This window comes from Chlorocebus sabaeus, chromosome 2, assembly GCF_047675955.1.
Source record: "Chlorocebus sabaeus isolate Y175 chromosome 2, mChlSab1.0.hap1, whole genome shotgun sequence".
NCBI lineage: Eukaryota > Metazoa > Chordata > Mammalia > Primates > Cercopithecidae > Chlorocebus > Chlorocebus sabaeus.
Genome location: NC_132905.1, coordinates 61,936,221 through 61,955,753, shown reverse-complemented (window position 1 = coordinate 61,955,753; position 19,533 = coordinate 61,936,221). Strand labels below are relative to the sequence as shown.

At 45.8% G+C, this 19,533-nt stretch overlaps 1 protein-coding gene across 2 annotated transcripts; it reads right to left on the bottom strand.

Annotated features, from left to right (window-relative positions):
- Positions 1-1,978: 1,978 nt before the first annotated feature.
- On the bottom strand, positions 1,979-8,219 carry C2H20orf202 (chromosome 2 C20orf202 homolog). 2 transcript variants are annotated; one of them, XM_073012018.1, is made up of 3 exons: positions 8,049-8,219; positions 4,724-4,827; positions 1,979-2,686 (listed from the first exon to the last, which is right to left on the bottom strand). In XM_073012018.1, the coding sequence occupies exons 1-3, from the start codon at positions 8,181-8,183 to the stop codon at positions 2,572-2,574; spliced, it is 354 nt and encodes a 117-aa protein (XP_072868119.1). In that variant the 5' UTR covers positions 8,184-8,219; the 3' UTR covers positions 1,979-2,571. The 2 variants fall into 2 exon arrangements, with proteins under 2 accessions (XP_072868119.1, XP_037851885.2); XM_037995957.2 differs by lacking the exon at positions 1,979-2,686 and having other exon boundaries at positions 4,287-4,827.
- Between the last annotated feature and the right edge of the window lie 11,314 nt (positions 8,220-19,533).

Genomic DNA, 19,533 nt, shown 5'->3' with positions numbered 1-19,533 from the left:
GACCAACATGGAGAAACCCTGTCTCTACTAAAAATACAATATTAGCTGGGCGTGGTGGCGCATGCCTGTAATTCCAGCTACTTGGGAGGCAGAGGCAGGAGAATCGCTTGAACATAGGCAGTAGTGGTTGCAGTGAGCTGAGATCGTGCCATTTCATACCAACTTGGGCAACAAGAGCGAAACTCCGTGTCAAAGAAAAAAAAAAAAAGGTAAAGGTAGCTGTCTATTGCGGCACTATTTACAATAGCAAAGACATGGAACCAACCCAAATGCACATCAATGATAGACTGGATAAAGAAAATGTGATACATATACACAGTGGAGTGCTATGCAACCAGAAAATCAAATGAGATCATGTCCTTTGCAGGGACATGGATGAAGCTAAAAGCCATCATCCTCAGCAAACTAACACAGGAACAGAAAACCAAACACTGCATGTTCTCATTCGTAACTGGGAGTTAAACAATGAGAACACATGGGCGCAGGGAGGGGAACAACACACACCAGAGCCAGTAGGTGGTGGGGGGCAAGGGGAGGGAGAGTATTAGGACAAATAGCTAATGCACACGGGGCTCAAAACCTAGATGACGGGTTGATAGGTGCAGTACACCACCATGGCACACGTATACCTATGTAACAAACCTACACGTTCTGTACTTGTATCCTGGAACTTAAGAGTAAAATAAAATAAAATAAAATAAAATAAAATAAAATAAAATAATAGCTGTCATTTTTAATAATAATTGCTAAGATTTACTGAGCACTGCTTATGTGCCAGGAACATGTTGACTCATTACATTTGCTCAATAGTCCTTTGTGGTAATTTCTATTATCCCCACTTTATAGAAGAACAAACTGAAGCATAGAAAACTTATGTTATATGACCAAGGTTAGAGAGCTGATAAGATGCAGATCTGGTATTCAAACCCAGGCAGCCTGATGTCAAAGTCCTCCCTTTTAATTACCTATGTATGATGATGGGTGTCAAAAGTTAAGCTGACCAATCAGATTCCCTCTCTATAAACTGCGACTTAAAGAAATAGCAGGAGAGTAAAATCTTTAGCAGTGGGAGTGGACCTGAAAAGATGCAGAAAGACCAGAAAGTAGAGCCCAACCCTTGACACAATGCTATGAGGAAGACTGGCCACCTGGAGGGTCATGTATAGGCGTTCCAGTTGACAGCCTCAGCTAAGGCCAGCATCACCTGCCAGAGGGGAACAAATCAGCCTTTGAGATACCACCTGACTGCAATCATTTGAGAGACCCAAAGCCAAGAACCACTCAGCTGAGCCCAGAACTATGAAAAACATCATTTACAACAATAATAAATGGCTGTTGCAATAATAAAGGGACTGCTGTGTTTAAGTTTGGAGGCAGTTTGTTACACACCAATATACGCCACAACACATGGGCTCCGTAAAGTGTCACAGCTGACCCAGGACTGGAAGCTGGCTCTCATGTAAAGGTGTGAGAGATTAGATCATTTCGAATCAGTCACAGTATAAGTAAGCCCTGCCTTGCCGCCCTGACCCACTCTAGGGTTCACATCTTGAACTGTTCTTCTTGCTCCTAAATTTTTAGTTTCTGACCTCATGAATCCTTTTTCTATCTCTGTCCCCTCCTCTCCTCATCCTGGATGCCAGACTTAGGTGTGCAGTCCTGTTTTTGCTGCCTTAACAGAGAAAACCCTGGATTTTCCTGAGACCAAGATCCACATGCTCCCTCTGGTGCTCACTGTCCTGCACGGCCATGATTTCCAACCCAGCCCTCCAGGACCAACGCTGAAGATGTCATTTCCATCCCAACTCTTTGTCCAGCATCTGGGCTCAGCCTTGGCTTTCTCTGACGTAGGATCAGGAAGTGAACATTGGTTCCGAATGTAGGGTCTTGGAGAACAACAAATATCCCACCAGAAGGGCAGGTTCTGGGGCTCTAGGTCTATTTTCCCAGATTGTAGATGGAGGAGTTGGCAGGGCTTTTTGGTCTTTGGGCCCAAATGGGGAAAGCAGGGAGAGACAGAGGGTGATAGTAATTAGCACTGGGCATGGGAGACCAATGTCATTTCTACTTTGCATGGCCAGGCAGATATCTGTCAAGATGATAGTGGCTAGTCAGCTTGTCCATTTGTAACAGTCATAGTTTCACAAGTCAGAACATAATCATGCAGCAATAATAAGGTGCCATTCATTAGCCTTTCCAGTGTAACCAGTTACAGTGGCAATTGGTAATAACAGCAAAAAGCTGTGTTAGTCTGGGACAGGTAGGAGACAGAAACCACACCAGTTATTTTAACACAGAAAATTTAATATAAAGAATTGCTAACTAGGTATAAAGTTGTTAACTGGGTGACTGAAAGGTTATTAAAAGAACTTTAAGGTAGAAATTGCAGGAAGCATCTGCCATCTCCAGGGCTGAGGGAACAAAGAGGCAGAAACTATCAAAACTTTAAAACTTAGAGGAGGAATTCCCTGGAGCTTAAATTCAGATATCTGAGAAAGGAACTCAGCTCAGCTGGGGCTGGTGTCGCTGAGCTCAGGGAAGGGCCAGGTAGGTAAGGCAGGGACCCACACTTCAAGGGAAGAGGGACTGGCATCTGAAGCTGATGTCTCTGAGCTCCTGGAAGGGGCCCAGGGAGTCTGGAACCGGGATCCTGGAGAAGTCTGGTGCTTCATGAAGGAACTGCTGCCTGTAGTGAAGAAACATTGCTGGGAGATGCTCATAAGAACAGGAGGCCCACAGGGAAACAAGAAGAAGGAGCAAGACCCTTTTCTCTCCTCTAGACTTGTAGTCTAACTCCACCCTGTATATCGGCAAAGCCTAATAAACTCTAACAGGGAGCAGCTGGTAACACCAAAAGGTGGTTTACAGGAACCCAGCCCTAGCATCACAGAGCAGCTATCATTTATATTATCAAATATAAAAATCACAGGTGGATCTGACTACAAGCATTATACATTATACTTAGAATGCACTCCCTCCACCCACTCTGCCTCTACATGCAATCGATTTACTTTTTCTTTTCTTTTTTTTTTTTTTTTTGAGACGGAGTCTCGCTCTGTAGCCCAGGCTGGAGTGCAGTGGCCGGATCTCAGCTCACTGCAAGCTCCGCCTCCCGGGCTTACGCCATTCTCCAGCCTCAGCCTCCCAAGTAGCTGGGACTACAGGCGCCCGCCACCTTGCCAGGCTAGGTTTTTTTTTTGTATTTTTTAGTAGAGACGGGGTTTCACCGTATTATCCAGGATGGTCTCGATCTCTTGACCTCGTGATCCGCCCGTCTCGGCCTCCCAAAGTGCTGGGATTACAGGCTTGAGCCACCGAGCCCGGCCCGATTTACTTTTTCAAAGTCATAAAAACAATGTTCTAGCAACACACAGGTAGATTTTCAAAAACAAAAAGGCCTACTAATCATCAGACCATCTTAACACCATGACTTTTTTATTTTCACATTTTCTGTTTTAGTCTTTCTTATAGGCAGATGTAATTTTTCAGTTATGACTGCAGCACCCCACACAACTGAGTGTCTCTGCTGTGTCACAAGCCCGGTTGCCTGCTGTTACGGAGGTTGTTGTAACAAACCCTCATTGAATTAAATGCCATTTCCTTATTGATTTCTCCTCTGTGATTCTTTGAACATCTGGATCGTATTCCTCAGGACCATTCTAGCTGCAAATAAGGGAAACTGCCCAAATCAGCTTAACCAAAAACAAATTGATGTGTGTGGCTGTGATGGGGGGTGAAATTGACTGGCTTTGGTCGCCGGAAAGAATGCAGGAGTAACTCACAAAACTAGGACCTAAAACCAGGGACCAAAAAGAGCCAGCGCTCTTCCTCTCTGTCCAACTGCTGTGTGGCCCTCTCTCTACTTCTCTTTGGAGATTAGCCTCTTTCCTTACTACTGCAGACAGTTCTTCTTTACCTGGTAGGAACAAGGCCACCGGCAGCCTCAGTCTTCTAAGTGTAATAGAAAGAGCATCCAGGTAGCAATCTCAGGGAAGGTCGGTGATTGGCTCTGTTGGTTCACATGCCCATCCATTGGGCCAATCATCTTTTTAGGGCAATCATGAATTATATCATTGGCCAGGCCTGGTAATATACCCGTGCTTATGGCCAGGGTGTTTACAGGGCTTAATATGTTATCAGATGAAGGGGAATGGGAAGGCTTCCTGGGAAGACAGAAAACAGCCACTAAGTCACTACACAGGGTTTGGAATTTTCACCATGGCAACACTTGGTAAACATTACTGCACATCTAGTTCTTTGTTTTAACAATTGCGTTGTGAGAAATTCCCAAGGATAGGGTTACTGCCATGGTGCTTGCCAGAGCACTAGAGCACATTTGTGTTTTCAGTTGAAAAGTGTGTTCACATCGAATACCTTATGTATGCCTCACCAAGAAATCCCAAGTGACAGAAGAGGAACCAGAGACACAGAGAAGTTAAGTGACAGATCCAGGGACACACAGCAGATGAGGGCAGAAGTGAACCCAGAGCCCTGGCTTTCTGATTCCCATTCCAACACTCTGCCCCTAAAACATCACAGTGAAAGGTTAGACTAATGGTGAGAGTGTTAAAGCGCAGTGTCATCTCTGTCCAATTAAGGGAGAGAGCTTCGTCTGCTCTCTTCCCCTCGGAGGAGCTGGGCCAGACCCCTTGAGCAAACAGGCTGGCAGCTCCTGCCTTCAGAGCCTGTTCGAGCTCTGATGGGGGATGTCCCTCCGCTGGACCTGGTGTCCTCCCAGTGGGCGCTGTCAGCACGCAGCTCGTCCAGGACACTGTGAAGATGCCTCAGTGTGAGCAGGAGCCTCTGGTCTTGAATCTGCATCTCAGACTAGGAGAGAGAAGGAGCCTGTGAAGGGATGCGCAGAGCCCTGGATGTTTCTCCATCAAGCCCCTTCCCTCTCTGTCTCATCAGAGACAAGCCCACTTGTGATTCGCACAACCTCACAGAAGCCATATCCACCAATGCCTCAGTTTCTTGCTCTGCAAAGCAGAAAGCAAATTGTTTACTTTTCAAGGCTTTCATGAGGACTGAATGAATTTGCCCATGGGAAAATCCTTTCAAGGGGTCAGCGAGGTCAAAACTACTTTGATTACAATACTAAGATATTATTTTCGTTTTTTTGCTTTCATTTTCTTATGAGCATACCGTGGAGTTTTCCAGAAGCTAATGACATGTAATATCTCAACAGATTGAATGCAGGAGCCGCTATGAGAATCCAGCTGTGTTCTATTAAGACAGACATTAAAGCAATTTGCAACAATGTAAAATGGGATACTCTTCCCACTAAATATTTGCTTTGAAAAATACAGTTATTTTGAATAAGTAATGTTTTATTAATGTATTATGAGTTTGTTATTATTTTAGAATGCATTAGTAAATATATTAAAATGTCTCAGCTTTGGCTTCTAATTCAGTCAGTATTGTTCTATATAACTCACATAAACAAAAACATTTTGGTGGCCTTAATAATTTTCTGGGCATAAAGGGGTCCTAAGACCCAAAAGTTTCAGAACTGCTGCATTACAACTATACTATCATCTTCAGCCATCTCCTTTCTTTCTCCGATTTTTCCCTGGGAATTTTTTCCCATACATTTTCCCTCTTTTTCTTTCTGTTTATTTGTTTATTTATTTTTGAGGTGGGGTCTCACTCTGTTGCCCAGGCTGGAGTGCGGTGGGGCGATAACGGCTCACTGCAGCCTTGAGCTCCTGGGCTCGACTGATCCTCCCACCTCAGCCTCCCGAGAAGCTGGGACTCCAGGTGCACACCACCACGCCCGGCTAAATTTTGTACTTTTTGTAGAGGCAGAGTCTTGCCCTGTTGCCCAGGCTGGTCTCAGACTCCTGGGCTCACGTGATCCTCCCAACTCAGCTCCCAAAATTTGCTTTCTCTTTAAAAATGCTAAAATTCTATTTTCTGACTAAGTAATCCTTCACACATGATAGAAAACTGAAAAGCTACAAAAGGACATATATTTAAAAGTCTCTCCCACCCACTTTACTTTATCCCTCAACTCAAGCGTCCTTCCCCAGAGGCAACCACCGCAAATGCTTCCGTTTTTCCTTCCGAAGCTGGTCGGGGCAACACATGGTTAGATATACAGATTCTCAGCCTCTCTCTTTCTCTGTCTCTCTTTGCAAGAGATACTTATGAACATTATTTCCCCACTAAAAATAGTGTTTTCATTTTTGTGACAAGCTGATTACAAGTGAGAAGACCAAGTCTGCATCCTCTACCCAAGCATGAGTAACACTGCCAAGAGAATAGGTAGCTAGAAAGAGAGACTTGAGGCCGGGCACAGTGGCTCACATCTGTAATCCCAGCACTTCGAGAGGCTGAGGTGGGCAGATTGCCTGAGGTCAGGAGTTCGAGACCAGCCTGGCCAACATGGTGAAACCTGGTCTCTACTAAAAATAGAAAAAAATTAACCAGCCATGGTGGCATGCACCTGTAATCCCAGCTACTGGGGAGGCCGAGGCAGGGGAATCGCTTGAACCCAGGAGGCAGAGGTTGTAGTGAGCCAAGATCGTGCCGCTGCACACTCTAGCCTGGGCGACAGAGTGAGGCTCTGTCTCAAAAAAAAAAAAAAGGAAAGATGTGAAGCAAAGGTGTAGTTGGCCTCCCTCAGAACACTGGGACAACTCAGGCTGCAGAGCGAGTGGTCCTGGGCCCATTTTTTCCTCAGAAAACATTCACTCTGTGTTTTCTCAATTTTAGGGTTTTCCTCCTGCACATATTTTTGTCCAACCTTCAGCACCATTTCTGGGTATGTGACTGTAAGAGCACAATGGGGTTCCCAGCACAGAGGTGATGTTGAGGCACCCAGGCACCCACAGTTTCAGGGAGCATGAAGAAGACAGCTGCCCAGCGCTGGATGCCTGCTGACTGTGGGAAGCTGCAGTCCCTGCTGCTGGAATCCCCTGGTCCCATGAGAAGCCCTACTGGGTCAGCCCTTCCTCTGGGGCGATGAAAGGGTTGGGTCCCAGCTGGCCTGTTGCCTGGCAACCCAGAAAGGTCATTTTCGGACAATCCTGTCTCTCCCCAGAATGAGAAGTGGGTGTATAGAGAAACAAACCTCTTCTGAGGTTTCCTGAACTGCCTCCTCTCTCCTGGCAGGTGTCCCCACACACTTGGGGGCACCCCTCTTTTTCCGGACTTGGAGAAAATACCGTAATGAAAGGTTCCTGAGCAGCAACCACGGGACCAAGTAACATAACACAGGTTCAGGAGAGTTAGTGCTCCATGGGGGAGGCCCTTGCCAATGGGAAATGAGAGACAGGAATCCGCTGGGCAGATGAATTTCCTCTCGTTCTCTCTCCCCCAATGGGCAGTTCCTCCTTCAACCCCTGCAGAACATCTCAGCTGCTGAGACACCCACAGGGCCTCCTTGAGGTGCCTTCTGAAGCCGTAGGCCACTTGGTAATACAATGTCTGGCGTAATTGCCTGGCATAGCATTGGCCTCTGCTGCCACACCCTATGTTCCTGCCTATCACCACCCTGGGCTTGTACTTCCTAATATAGTGCTGGTTTCTCAATCCTTGTCCAAGCCTCTGCTTTCTAGAGGACCCAGGCTAAGACATTGGGTGTGCGCGTGTCCATCTGGGTCAGGGTTATAATAGCCAACATCAATGTGCCAAGTATTTGTTAAGAGGATTACAAGCATCTCTTCAGTGAATCCTTACAATACCCCATACGATATTGGTAGTAGTGTTATTCCCATTTTGTGGTAAGGAAACTGAGGCTCAAAGAGGTAAGGTCCCTGCTAGAACCACACAGCAGCAGAACTGGGCACACACCGAGGACTCAGTGTCTTTCTAAAACCAGTCTGGCCAGCACCACACCCAGCGCCTCCTATGTAGACCATGACCTACTTATCCTTGCACCTGAGATCACAATTGTGCGTTGTGTGGCAGGTCCCAGAGGGGAGACTGCAGGGTCCATACCGTAGCCTGCAGCCTTGGCCCCACGGGGGATCTGGGAGGGAAAACTAGAGATCCTTGGAAAATATGTGGTTGGGGCATCAAGGAAAAGAAACGCAAAACCTTACCAGCTCCTTTCTCAGCCACTCCAGGGTCTGCCCAAGACTCGGGCTGGGCTCTTCCGCTGTTTTCATCTCTGTGTCCTTGGGAGTGACCTTGACACTGACCTGGTTCTGTGCCTGACGGATCTTTGACTTGTACATTCCCCCAACTCCTTCAGACTGGCAGCAGGTTCTGGCCAAATCATTGAAGATGGAGTTAATGAGAGCAGGAAGTAGGTCACATTGAAAAATGTAATTTGGCTTTTTTTTTTTTTTTTTTAAAGGGCTTTAGTGCTCTGAACAGAACAAGGAGGAAGGGAGGGAGACCATTAGGGGTCCAAGTACCTTGGTGCCTGCTGGTTCCAGAAGCGAAGAATATGTGATGCCAACAGGATCACAGAGACTGCAAAGCTTTAAATGGCAACAATAATGGTTATTAGGAAAATAGGCAACTCTTTTCTAAGGGTTTGCTTTGTGCTTTACATGTAAAGTATGTATATGTCTCATTTGGCATATACCTCCACCGGTGTCCCAAGTCCCTGTCCTCATTTACATATCTATAGAGTCTAGATAAAGAGAAAAGCTCACTTTCCAAGTTCCCTTGTTTCTGGAATCCCCATGTGACCCATTTCCAGCAAATGAGATCAAAGCAGCAATTTGCTGTTAGGCTTCCAGAAAAACTTTTACCTTCCTAATAAAAGGGAAAATGTCACTGCTGCTTCCCTTTTACTCCTATTTTCTCCCTTTTCCCTCTGCCTTGAATGTGGATGTGATGTCTGGAGCTACAGTAACTATCTTGCAACCATAAGACAAAGCCCAAGAAAATCACAGAGCCATTAGATATCATTGCACCCCTGAATCAGCAACAGCATCTATATGAGACAAAAGACCCCATTTCTAATGGGACACTCTGCTACTTGCAGGCAAACACAGTCCTGACACACCATTTATTCTCCCCATCGTTACAGGAAAGGGATCCCGGCCCAGACCCCAAGGGAGGGTTCTTGGACCTCATGCAAGAAAGAATTCAAGGGGTGTCCATACAATAAAATGAAAGCAAGTTTATTAGGAAAGTAAAGGAATAAAAGAATGGCTACTCCATAGATAGAGCAGCCTTGAGGGCTGCTGGTTGCCCATTTTTATGGTTATTTCTTGATTATATGCTAAACAAGGGGTAGAATATTCATGTCTCCCCTTTTTAGACCATGTAGGGTAACTTACTGATGTTGCCATGGCATCTGTAACCTGTCATGGCGCTGGTGGGAGTGTAGCAGTGAGGATGACCAGAGGTCACTCTTGTGGCCGTCTTGGTTTTGGTGAGATTTAGTGGGCTTCTTTACTGCAATTGTTTTATCAGCAAGGTCTTCATGGCCTGTATGTTGTGCTGATCTCATCCTGTGACTTAGAATGGCTTAACCATCTGGGAATGCAGCCCAGTGGGTCTCAGCCTCATTTTACCCAGCCCCTATTCAAGTTGGAGTTGCTCTGGTTCAAACGCTACTGACATCATCACACTGTGAAGCAGGTATTCAATTCTGTCTTTCACCAAACACTTATTGAATGTCTACTGTATTCCAAGTTCTGCTCTAGACACTGGGGTTATCAACCAAAATCAGAGAAATAAAGGCCCTGCTTTCCTGGAGCTGACATCTTAGTAGTCATTGGAAATAAATTAATGCTATGATGAAAATAAGTAGAATCTATTCTCACATAGGTCTTTTAAAATACAAATTTATTGGGCAGGAGTGGTGGCTCACACCTGCAATCCCAGCACTTTTGGAGGCTGAGACAGGCGGATCACCTGAGGCCAGGAGTTCAAGACCAGCCTGGCCAACATGGTGAAACCCCATATCTACTAAAAATACAAAAATTAGCTAGGTGTGGTGGTGGGCACCTGTAATTCCAGCTACTCAGGAGGCTGGAGCAGGAGAATTTCTTGAACCCAGGAGGAGGCGGTTGCAGTGAACCGAGATTGCAAATTTATATATATATATATAAATTTATTCTACTCACATGCACTAGAAACTCCAAACCAAGAATTAGCATAGTGACCCCAGATAAAGAAGTGAAATGACTTGACTGGCAAAACAAAGTCAACCCAGTTTGTGGAAACTTGCCCTCAATCTGGCTACACAAAATATCCTCAGATAGAGCTCCCCTGAAGATGGACTCATAATCTAAAAGACAAAACACACATGGAAGCCATTCACCATAAATGAGAGTCAACTGATACCATTCATCCCCTTCTCCCAAGAACTTCAGATGAAGATAATTAAAAGTATTTTGAGGCCAGGTATGGTGGCTCACACCTGTAATCTGAACACTTTGAGAGGCCAATACAGGAGGACTGCTTGAGGCCAGGAGTTTGAGACCAGCCTGGGCAACATAGCAAAACCCCATATCTTAAAAAAATAAAATAAAATAATTATCCAGGTGTGGTGGCACATGCCTGTAGTACCAGCTTCTCAGGAGGCTGAGTCAGAAGGATTGCTTGAGCCCAAGAAGTCGAGGCTGTAGTGAGCTTTGATTGCACCACTGCGCTCCACCGTGTCTCAAAAGAAAAGTATTTTGAAAAGAATAAGAGGCATACAAGAAGGAATCAAAATCATACAAAAAAAGAGACACTTTTTTTCTTTTTTTTTTGAGAAGGAGTTTCACTCTTGTTACCCAGGCCGGAGTGCAATGGTGCAATCTCGGCTCACTGCAGCCTCTGCCTCCCAGGTTCAAGCAATTCTCCTGCCTCAGCCCCTTGAGTAGCTGGAATTATAGGCACCTGCCACCACACCCAATTAAATTTTGTATTTTTAGCACAGATGGGGTTTCACCATGTTGGCCAGGCTGATCTCGAACTCCTGACCTCAAGTGATCCACCCGCTTCAGCCTCCCAAAGTGCTGGGATCACAGGTGTGAGCCACTGTGCCCGGCCAAAAGAGACACTTTTTAAAAGGCGGATTTGAAAAAGAATGCAATAGAATTTATAGAACTTAAAATTACAGTAAATGTTTATAAATTAAAGAGAAAAGACTATATTTATTGTAGCACCAGAAGACAGAGCTAGTGAGGTAGGAGATCAGCAGTACTTGTTCTCTGAGCACTGGTTACAATCCCAGTCACAACTCCACCGATCAAAACAGGATCTGTTCAAACAGGATGCCATGAAGTAGGCAGCCAAAACCAACTAAAATCGAGATGGCAATGAAAGCAACCTCTAGTTGCCCTCATTCTTCATGGAATGTTAATTACAATTCATTAGCATGCTAAAAGACACTCCCACCAGTGCCATGACAGTTTACAAATGCCATGACAATGCCTGAAACTTACCTTATATGGTTTAAAAGGGGAGGAACCGCCAGTTTGGGGAATACTCCACCCCTTTTCTTGAAAATTTGTGAATAATCCACCCCTTATTTAGCATATAATAAAAAGTAGTTATTCATATAGTCAGCCAGCAATCCACGAATGCTACCGTGCTGATGGGGTAGCCCTGCTCTGTCTATGGAGCAGTTATTTTCCCGTACTCTGTTGCTCTAATAAACTTGCTTTGCTTTCACTTTACTTCGTTGGCTCACTCTTGAATTCTTTCCTTTATGAAGCCAAGAACCTTTCCTGACTGAGCCCTAATTTTCGGGTTCACCTGCATCACTACAGCAGTAGCTGTGTATATATATATATACCTACAGTGAGTACAGGACAAAGGGAAGCAGACTGGGATTCAGTAGGAGGAAGGTGTTGTTTAGAATTCTTCCAAGCAGTGGGCACTCAGTCAGTGGAGGACAGAAGCATAGCCCAGATGATCAGAGACTGGAGTAGGGGCTCTACTGGCTTGGAGATGGGACCTGGAGTTCCTTCCAAGTTTAAGACTGACTGGGCAGGAAAAGGGATACTGTAATAAGGAGCCAGGATATCTGGGTTCCAACTCCAGCTCTGCCAAACTGTCTGTGTGAACTCAGGCCGCATCCTTTCCCTGTTAGGCATAATGAGGCTCAAAATAGTTACTACATCGAGTTGTAAGGAATGTCACATTTCTTATATGCTGGCGTTTACAGCTTGAGAATCATTCTGAGTGCCACACACAGACAAATCTTATGTGCTATTTCTCCTAGTTCAGCTGTCACTTTTCAGAACGCAAGAGAATCAGAGAAACTCCTGCCTGCCACATTCACACCCCTTGAGCACAAGAGGCCAGAGATGATTCCTCCAAACAGGCCACCAGGCTTTATGTCACATGCCCTATAATCATGGGACAACCGCCTGGAGCAGAGATGATTGCCCCAGCCCAAAGCAGCCATCTACAGACTGGACAGGAGAAAGATCACTGGCTCATGAGTGACTGGTTTTTGAGGAGCTGCATTTTGGGTGATGACCAAATGATCCAATCAGATCTTCTCAGACATGTTGAATTTGCCACAGATTGAGAGGTTGGATTATCACAAGAACACTGTGTACCAGACCTCTCTAAAACTCCACATTTCAAAACAACAATCATTTATTATTGCTCATGTTTGCAGATCTGCGGCTCTGAGTCAACTCCACAGATCTCTTGTCCTCCTCCTGGAATCACAGGACAGCTGGGGCACATTTACTTGGCAAAGGAGAAGAGAGCAAGTGGAACCATGGGAAGCCTCTTAAGGCTTAGGCTCAGAACTGTCCTATTGTTGCTTTTGCCATGTGCCATTGGGCAAAGTTAGTCACATGGTCAAGCCCAAAGCTAAGGGGCAAGGATGTATGCGCCACTACAAAGAGATCATGGCAAGTGTGTGGACTGAGGGAGGGATGAAGAAGTGAGACTGATGATTCTATGCCAGAAGACGGCACTGCGTGGAAGTGGGGACACAGGCCTGGAGGTGCCCAGAGGGAAGGTCAGAAGTGGAAACCATGAGGTGGCAAGAGCGGGAGGCCGGAAGTATTGTTGGCTCGGTGTCAGACAGATGTCATTGTGGCAGTTGGAGGAGACACACAAGGAACGAGAGAGAAAGTGATCTCAGGATAAGACTTGAAGGATGATTTAGGACAACCAGCATTATTGATCTCCTACTCCAGATCAGGCATCACACTAAGTCCTTGACATGCATAACCTCATTTCATCTTTAAAACCTGATGACCGCAGTTTCAAAACTGTGCACTGAGGCACCCTGAGGCATGACAGAAAACTCACAGAGGCACTACAACGTATTGAAAATTTTGAGGGAAACACAATGACATCTGTCAGATAATATGCCAACAACTATTATTATGTTGTTTGAAGCTAACTACCTGATAAACAACAGCTACACCTTCTGGGGCGCCTGGTACACTGTGAAAAATTACTAAGATGCTAAGGGTGTCATGAATTGAGAAAGTTTGCGGACCTCTGCCTACGAGGTTGGTACCATCATTATCTGCATTACGTAGACGGTGATCCTATTACTCACAACTTACTACAGATGTGAAAACTGAGGCTCAGAGAGGCATGGATTTCCCTAGGATCACTTCAGCCAGTAAGTGACAGAACTGGAGTTAGGACCCATCCTCCCTCATCTTTGTGGGGAGTGTCTTGCCTATTGTCTCGAAGTGGTGGAGACTCAAGCAAGGGCTCAGGCCAGGCCTAGGGTGTTCTCTGCCCTGCACAGTAGTGGTGCTGACAGGAGCCCTTGGCGGTTAGAGTCTGGCGCTCTGTCTTTGGCCTCCAGCGCTGACGCGTAATTACCCTGGCAAGCCATTTCTTGTGGTTAACTTGTTTGGATGCATTTTCATTTATTTTTAATCCCACTCCTAGGATTCTGGCTCAGAGCACATTTTACTTCATGGGCTCAGAAAGGATTGGCACATGAAGATGATGGGAGGCAGAGCCAGGAGGCCTGCAAAGGGAAAGAACTTAAAACCCTGAGTGGGGAAAAATGTCACTAGCAAATACGAAAGCCAGAATGGCCAGCCATTCATCATCCATGGGCAGCCAATACTACTATGGATTCCCTGTGCCAGACTCCGCAATGCATGCTTTGAGTACAGTGGTGAGCAAGAAAGACCTCTTAGGGCTTGTGGCCCAGCAAATAAGAGGGTCCCTTCGTAATCAGCTGGTTCAAAATCTTACTTTATACCACAAGCCTGGTGCATACACACACACACACGCGCGCGCACACACACACACATATATATGGCAAGTGGGCTCATGTATTTTATATATATACATTTTACATATATAAATTATATGTATATAATATACTTATACGGGAAGTGGGCTTATGTATTTTATATAAATATAATTTTATATAAATGTATATAAAATTTGGCTAGGCATGGTGGCTTACACCTATAATCCTAGCACTTTGGGAGACTGAGGCAGGTGGATTGCTTGAGCCCAGGAGTTTGAGACCAGCCTGGGCTATATGGTGAAACCCCACCTCTACTAAAAACACAAAAATTAGCCAGGTATGGTGGTGTGCGCCTGTAATTCCAGCTACTCAGTAGGCTGAGGCAGGAGAATTGCTTGAACCCAGGAAGCAGAGGTTGCAGTGAGCCAAGATCAAGCCACTGCACCTAACACTGGGCAACAGAGCAAGACTTGGTCTCAAAATAAGCAAACATATATATATAATTTTATATTCATATAAAATACATAAATGAGGCAAGTCAGTGGCTATGACAAAAATTGCAGGCTGTCCCTCAATATCCCTTCTTCCTTTCACACATGGCAAAAGACTGCATTTCTCAGACTCATTTGCAGGTAAGTGTGTCACATGATTAAATCCTGGCCAATAGGATACAAATGGAGGTGATGAGTTCAAGTTCTAGGTTAAGGTTCAATGTCTCCTAAGAAGAAGGAAGAAGGTGCCTCCTACTTCCCCACATCCTCCTTCTGCTGATGCAATGTGTGTGACAAGGGCTGGAGCTGGAGCAGCAAGGTGCAAGGTGGCTGAGCAACAATGCAGAAGCAGCTCGGGTCTCTCATGGTTGGCGAACCAGCATGTCAGCCTTAGCTGCCAAGTAGATTTTTCCATGAGAGAGAAATACGTTCTGTTTTATTGAAAGCACAGTTATTTTGAGTGTCTTTATTAACAATATAGCACAGAGCTAGAGCAGAAGCCAAGTCCCCTAATTTCCCCTTCCAAGCCTTTTCCATAATCCCCCCACCTATGTATTTAAGTGTTTTACCCTCTTTCAAGTGTTTTCTTTTTCATGACTATATCTGCTCCTTACAATAGCTCTCTGTGAAGTCCATAGGAGAGAGAGGACTTCTGTGACCCTCACCATGCAGACAGGGAAAACAAAATGCAAGCGTGGTAGGTAATCTGCCTTGAGACAAGAGGGTGGAGTTATTCCCATTCCTCAGATGGGGCAAGTGGGCTCAGAGATGTCATTTAGCTCTGCCTTTGTGTCCAACTCCTAGTCCAGGGCTCTTCCCATCCTTTTGGGTTGCCTCCCCTCCTATTCTGGGCACATGAGCGCTCATCCCCTTTGTGAAATACGAATGAGGTGGAGGTCTAGCAGAGAGAAGCATCTGCACCGTTAGAGCCCCTGAACCCTTCAACCTACCTTTCCTACCACACAAGCACATGCAGTCACTCTAACCAGAGGGGGCATGGGGACAGAGCACCAGTTGGCTCAGGGGGCCCATTACCATCTCTCTGTAGCTCCTTACCCACTTTCAGCAGGCTCTTCCTTTGGCCTAGACAAGCAAGGCCAGTAATCCAATCATCTGTCTTCTGCCTATGCCCTGTACTGTGTCCTTTTGGGTCCTGAACACACATGCCCTGTTCTCTGTGTCTTCTAGCAAACGCTGTGGGCCCCACCCATATTCCCTCAACACTTACCTTCTCCATGTGTGCCTATGGTTTCCTACTGCAAGCAGGTCTTACTCTGCTTAAGGAACATGCTTGACATGTGCAGAGGACACTCTAGAAGTGCAGGAATAGCCCCCAGCAATGACAAACAGGTGCTGGTGGATAAATAGTGAGAGCCCTGTGGCCTCAGATCTCAGGTGGAACAGTACTCAGTCCAATGGGACTAAGCCCCAGTTGCTCATGGCAGTCAGGGACTCACGAATGCACCTGTAGTGTATTGGATGCACTTCCTTCTTGCTCTCACTTCCAATTCCTCTGCTGTGCTTCCTGGGATGACTTTCCAAATAAACCACTTGCACTCAAATTCTTGTCTTGGGCCTACTTCTGAGGGAACTCAACTTACAATACATTTGCTATGGTTTGAATGTTGGTGTCGCTTCAAAAACTGATGTTGAAACCTAATCCACAATGCAACAGTATTAAGAAGTGTGGTCTTTGGGAGGCAATTCATGAGGGCTCTGACCTCATGAATAGAATTAGCACCCATATAAAAAGGCACCAGGATGAAGGGAGCGCTTTCTTGCCTTTCTGTCTTCTGCTGTGTGAGGACACAGCAATGAGGCACCATCTGGGAAACAGAGCAGCCTTTATCAGATGCCAGTGTTGGTGTCTTGATTGTGGATGTTTCAGCCTCCAAATTTCTGTTTGTTTGTTTGTTTTTTTGAGACAAGGGCTCTGTCACCCAGGCTGGAGTACAGTGGTACGATCATAGCTCACTACAGCCTCAAAAGCCTGAGTTCAAGAGATCCTTCCTCCTTAGCCTCCCAAGTAGCCGGGACTATAGGTGTGCACCATTATGCCTGACTAATTTATTTATTTATTTGTAGAGATGGGGTCTCTCTATGTTTCCCAGGCTGCTCTCAAATTCCTAGGCTCAAGCATTCCTCCTGCCTTGGCCTCCCAAAGCACTGGGATTCCGGGCATGAGCCGCGCCACCTAGCCATGTTCTTTATAAATTATCCAGTCTCAGGTATTTTGTTATAGCAGCAAAAAGGGACAAAAACAGTGTCCTATCCATATGTGCCTTGTACACATCAGCACCCTGCACCCCCTTCCGCACATATCTATCGTGTGTGTGTCTGTCCGGAGTGTTCTGGACACGGGTATTCTCGCCTCTGCTCTGCACCCTACACCCCTTTCCGCACATATCTATCATGTGTGTGTCTGTCCGGAGTGTTCTGAACATGGGTATTCTCGCCTCTGCTCTGCACTTGTGTTCTATGCACACCTGTCTCATGCTGGTGTATCTAGGACGCCATCCTGCCATTTTCTATTGTATGGAGGGCAGCCCTTGACCCTGGTGAGATGGTGGAGACTCTGGTGAAGCAGAATAGGACAGAGAGAAGAGCATCCCTTGGCCTCAACTAGGCTTGGGTGTGACTCTGAGGCAGGTAGCCTGATTGATCTGAGCCCCTGTTTCCTCCCATGGTGAGTAAACTCCAGGTTACCAATCTGTCAGAGTGCAGAGGGACCAAGTGCGGGGACTGCCACACAGAAGGTACTCCATCAAACAACCTCCTTTCTCCCTGGGCCCACCCTCTCCCATGGGAGTGGCTTGGAATCTACCTAACCCAGCACTCCCAGTGTGCTAGGCCCTGTGCTGGCACATGGATGAGAGACAATAAGACCTCTGCCCCTAAGGAGCTGCTAAGTAGGGGCACTCACTCTTGTAGAAGCTAGGAATATGGGTCTTGGTTTCTCTTTTTCCTCGCCTCCCCACTTACTCTTTCCACAGCAGAGAGAGAACACAACACTCAGGATTTTTATCCCCCAAGGCTGGGAGATCCATCCAGACCAGGTGGAAAGGGAAGGAATGCCAGCCAGGCCGGTGGAAGATTTGTGTGCATGTGAGTGTGAATGTGGACACTCCTTCCAGGGCCTGGAGCATGACCACCAATTAATTTCCTGAAATCCCTGAACCATGTCCCATTACCATGATATCAAGGCCACTCCATGAAAGTATTAGAGCTCCAGGAAAGCCAGATGAGCCAGGCTCGTGCCAGGGGTAAATATGACAAAAGTAAACAAACCCAAACACCAGATCCCAGCCAGATTCTGACAGAAAGGTGAAAACTGAGTGGGGTATGAGTGACTAGGCAAGGGGCTGATCAGCCCCAGGACGTTAGGTCTATCTAAGGTCCCCAAATCAACCTGAAGTCAGGGGCCCTTGGGTCTGACTGGAATTTTCCTTCCTTAGTGTAGTAGTAAGGTAATCTCCTTTCTCCTTGGCACTCAAATTTCCCAAATGTGAAAATAGAGATGATGGTAACTGCCTCTTAAGAATTTTGTGAGTGCTTTGAAAATTGCAATGAAAGCCAGCGGAGTGGTTACAAGCACTGAACTGAGTTCTGGTTTTGAATCCCCAAACGTGAGATACCAGTTGTGTAACTTTGGACACAGAGTTATTAGCCATTCTGTGCCTTGATTTCCTCATCTTAAAACAGGGACAATAATAATATCCACATGATCAGGTGGTTAAGATGATTGCGTGAGTTAATATTTGTAAAAACATGTGCCTCGCATAGGGGAAGGGTTATATAAGTGTTTGTCAAATAAAATAAACACACAAATAATTCGCTACTATTACTTCATCTCTGGGCTTCAGTGTTGTTTCCTTTTCCAGGAACTTTTCCTTTACCTAGAAAAACCTTAGTCTCCCTTCGGTTATTACTTCTTTCCTATCATCCTCCTAGACACACTACCGGTTGGCTTCAGAGATTTCTTACCTGGGACACAGGGGATCAGATTGCATCTGTATTTCTCAATCTTCAGCTATTCATATACCTGTTCAGTTTTTGCCTACTTATTCTACCTTTTTTTTTTTTGGGACTGAGTTTTGCTCTTGTCGCCCAGGCTGGAGTGCAATGGTGCAATCTCAGCTCACTGCAACCTCCACCTCCCAGGTTTAAACGATTCTCCTGCCACAGCCACCTGAGCAGCTGGGACTACCAGTGCATGCCACCTCGCCCAGCTAATTTTTGTATTTTTAGTAGAGACAGGGTTTCACCATGTTGGCCAGGCTGGTCCTGACCTCGGGTGATCCACCTGTCTTGGCCTCCCAAAGTGCTGGGATTACAGGGGTGAGCCACCATGCCCAGCCTGATTCTACTTTGATTAACTTAGTTCTTCTGAGTGATAGAAAATCTCAAGTAATAGTAGCTTATACAAAACAGATGTTTCTTTCTCTCACCCACAACAGAGGAACTATCCCATCCTAGTGTTTCCAACTAGTCATCTGTGATCCAGGTTCCTTCAATTTTGTTGCTCTTCCAACCTAATAGGCTTCCACCTCATGACCCAAGATGGTTGCTCAAGTTCCAGCCATCAGTTCTGCATCCTGGCAGCAGAAAGGACAAAAAGAGAGTAGGAGGGCACACTCCTTTCCTTTCAGGAGACTTCATGCATTTTTCCCACACTACCTCCTCTCATATCCTAATGGCCTACCATCCACTTGGCCATACCTAGCTGTAAGGAAGACTGGGAAATGAAATCCTTCTTCTGGTGCACTGTACCCACTACTGATCAAAGCTTCTATTACGGTGGAAGAAAGAGTGAGTGAATACTGGAGGAAACCAGCAGACTTTAATGCATCAACTTCATATGGACTCGTATTTCTGCCCTTACTCTAGTCAATATCACCCATGATATCTTTGGTTTCATGAGCTAGTTATATATTTTGTAAAACAAGTTAA

Bases quoted from the DNA above. Each gene is read 5' to 3' on its own strand.
- C2H20orf202 (XM_037995957.2), bottom strand. From the start codon at position 8,183: ATGTACAAGTCAAAGATCCGTCAGGCACAGAACCAGGTCAGTGTCAAG. The intron at 4,828-8,048 runs GTAAGGTTTTGC...TCTCTCTCCTAG, and splicing joins AGTGGCTGAGAAAGGAGCTG to TCTGAGATGCAGATTCAAGA.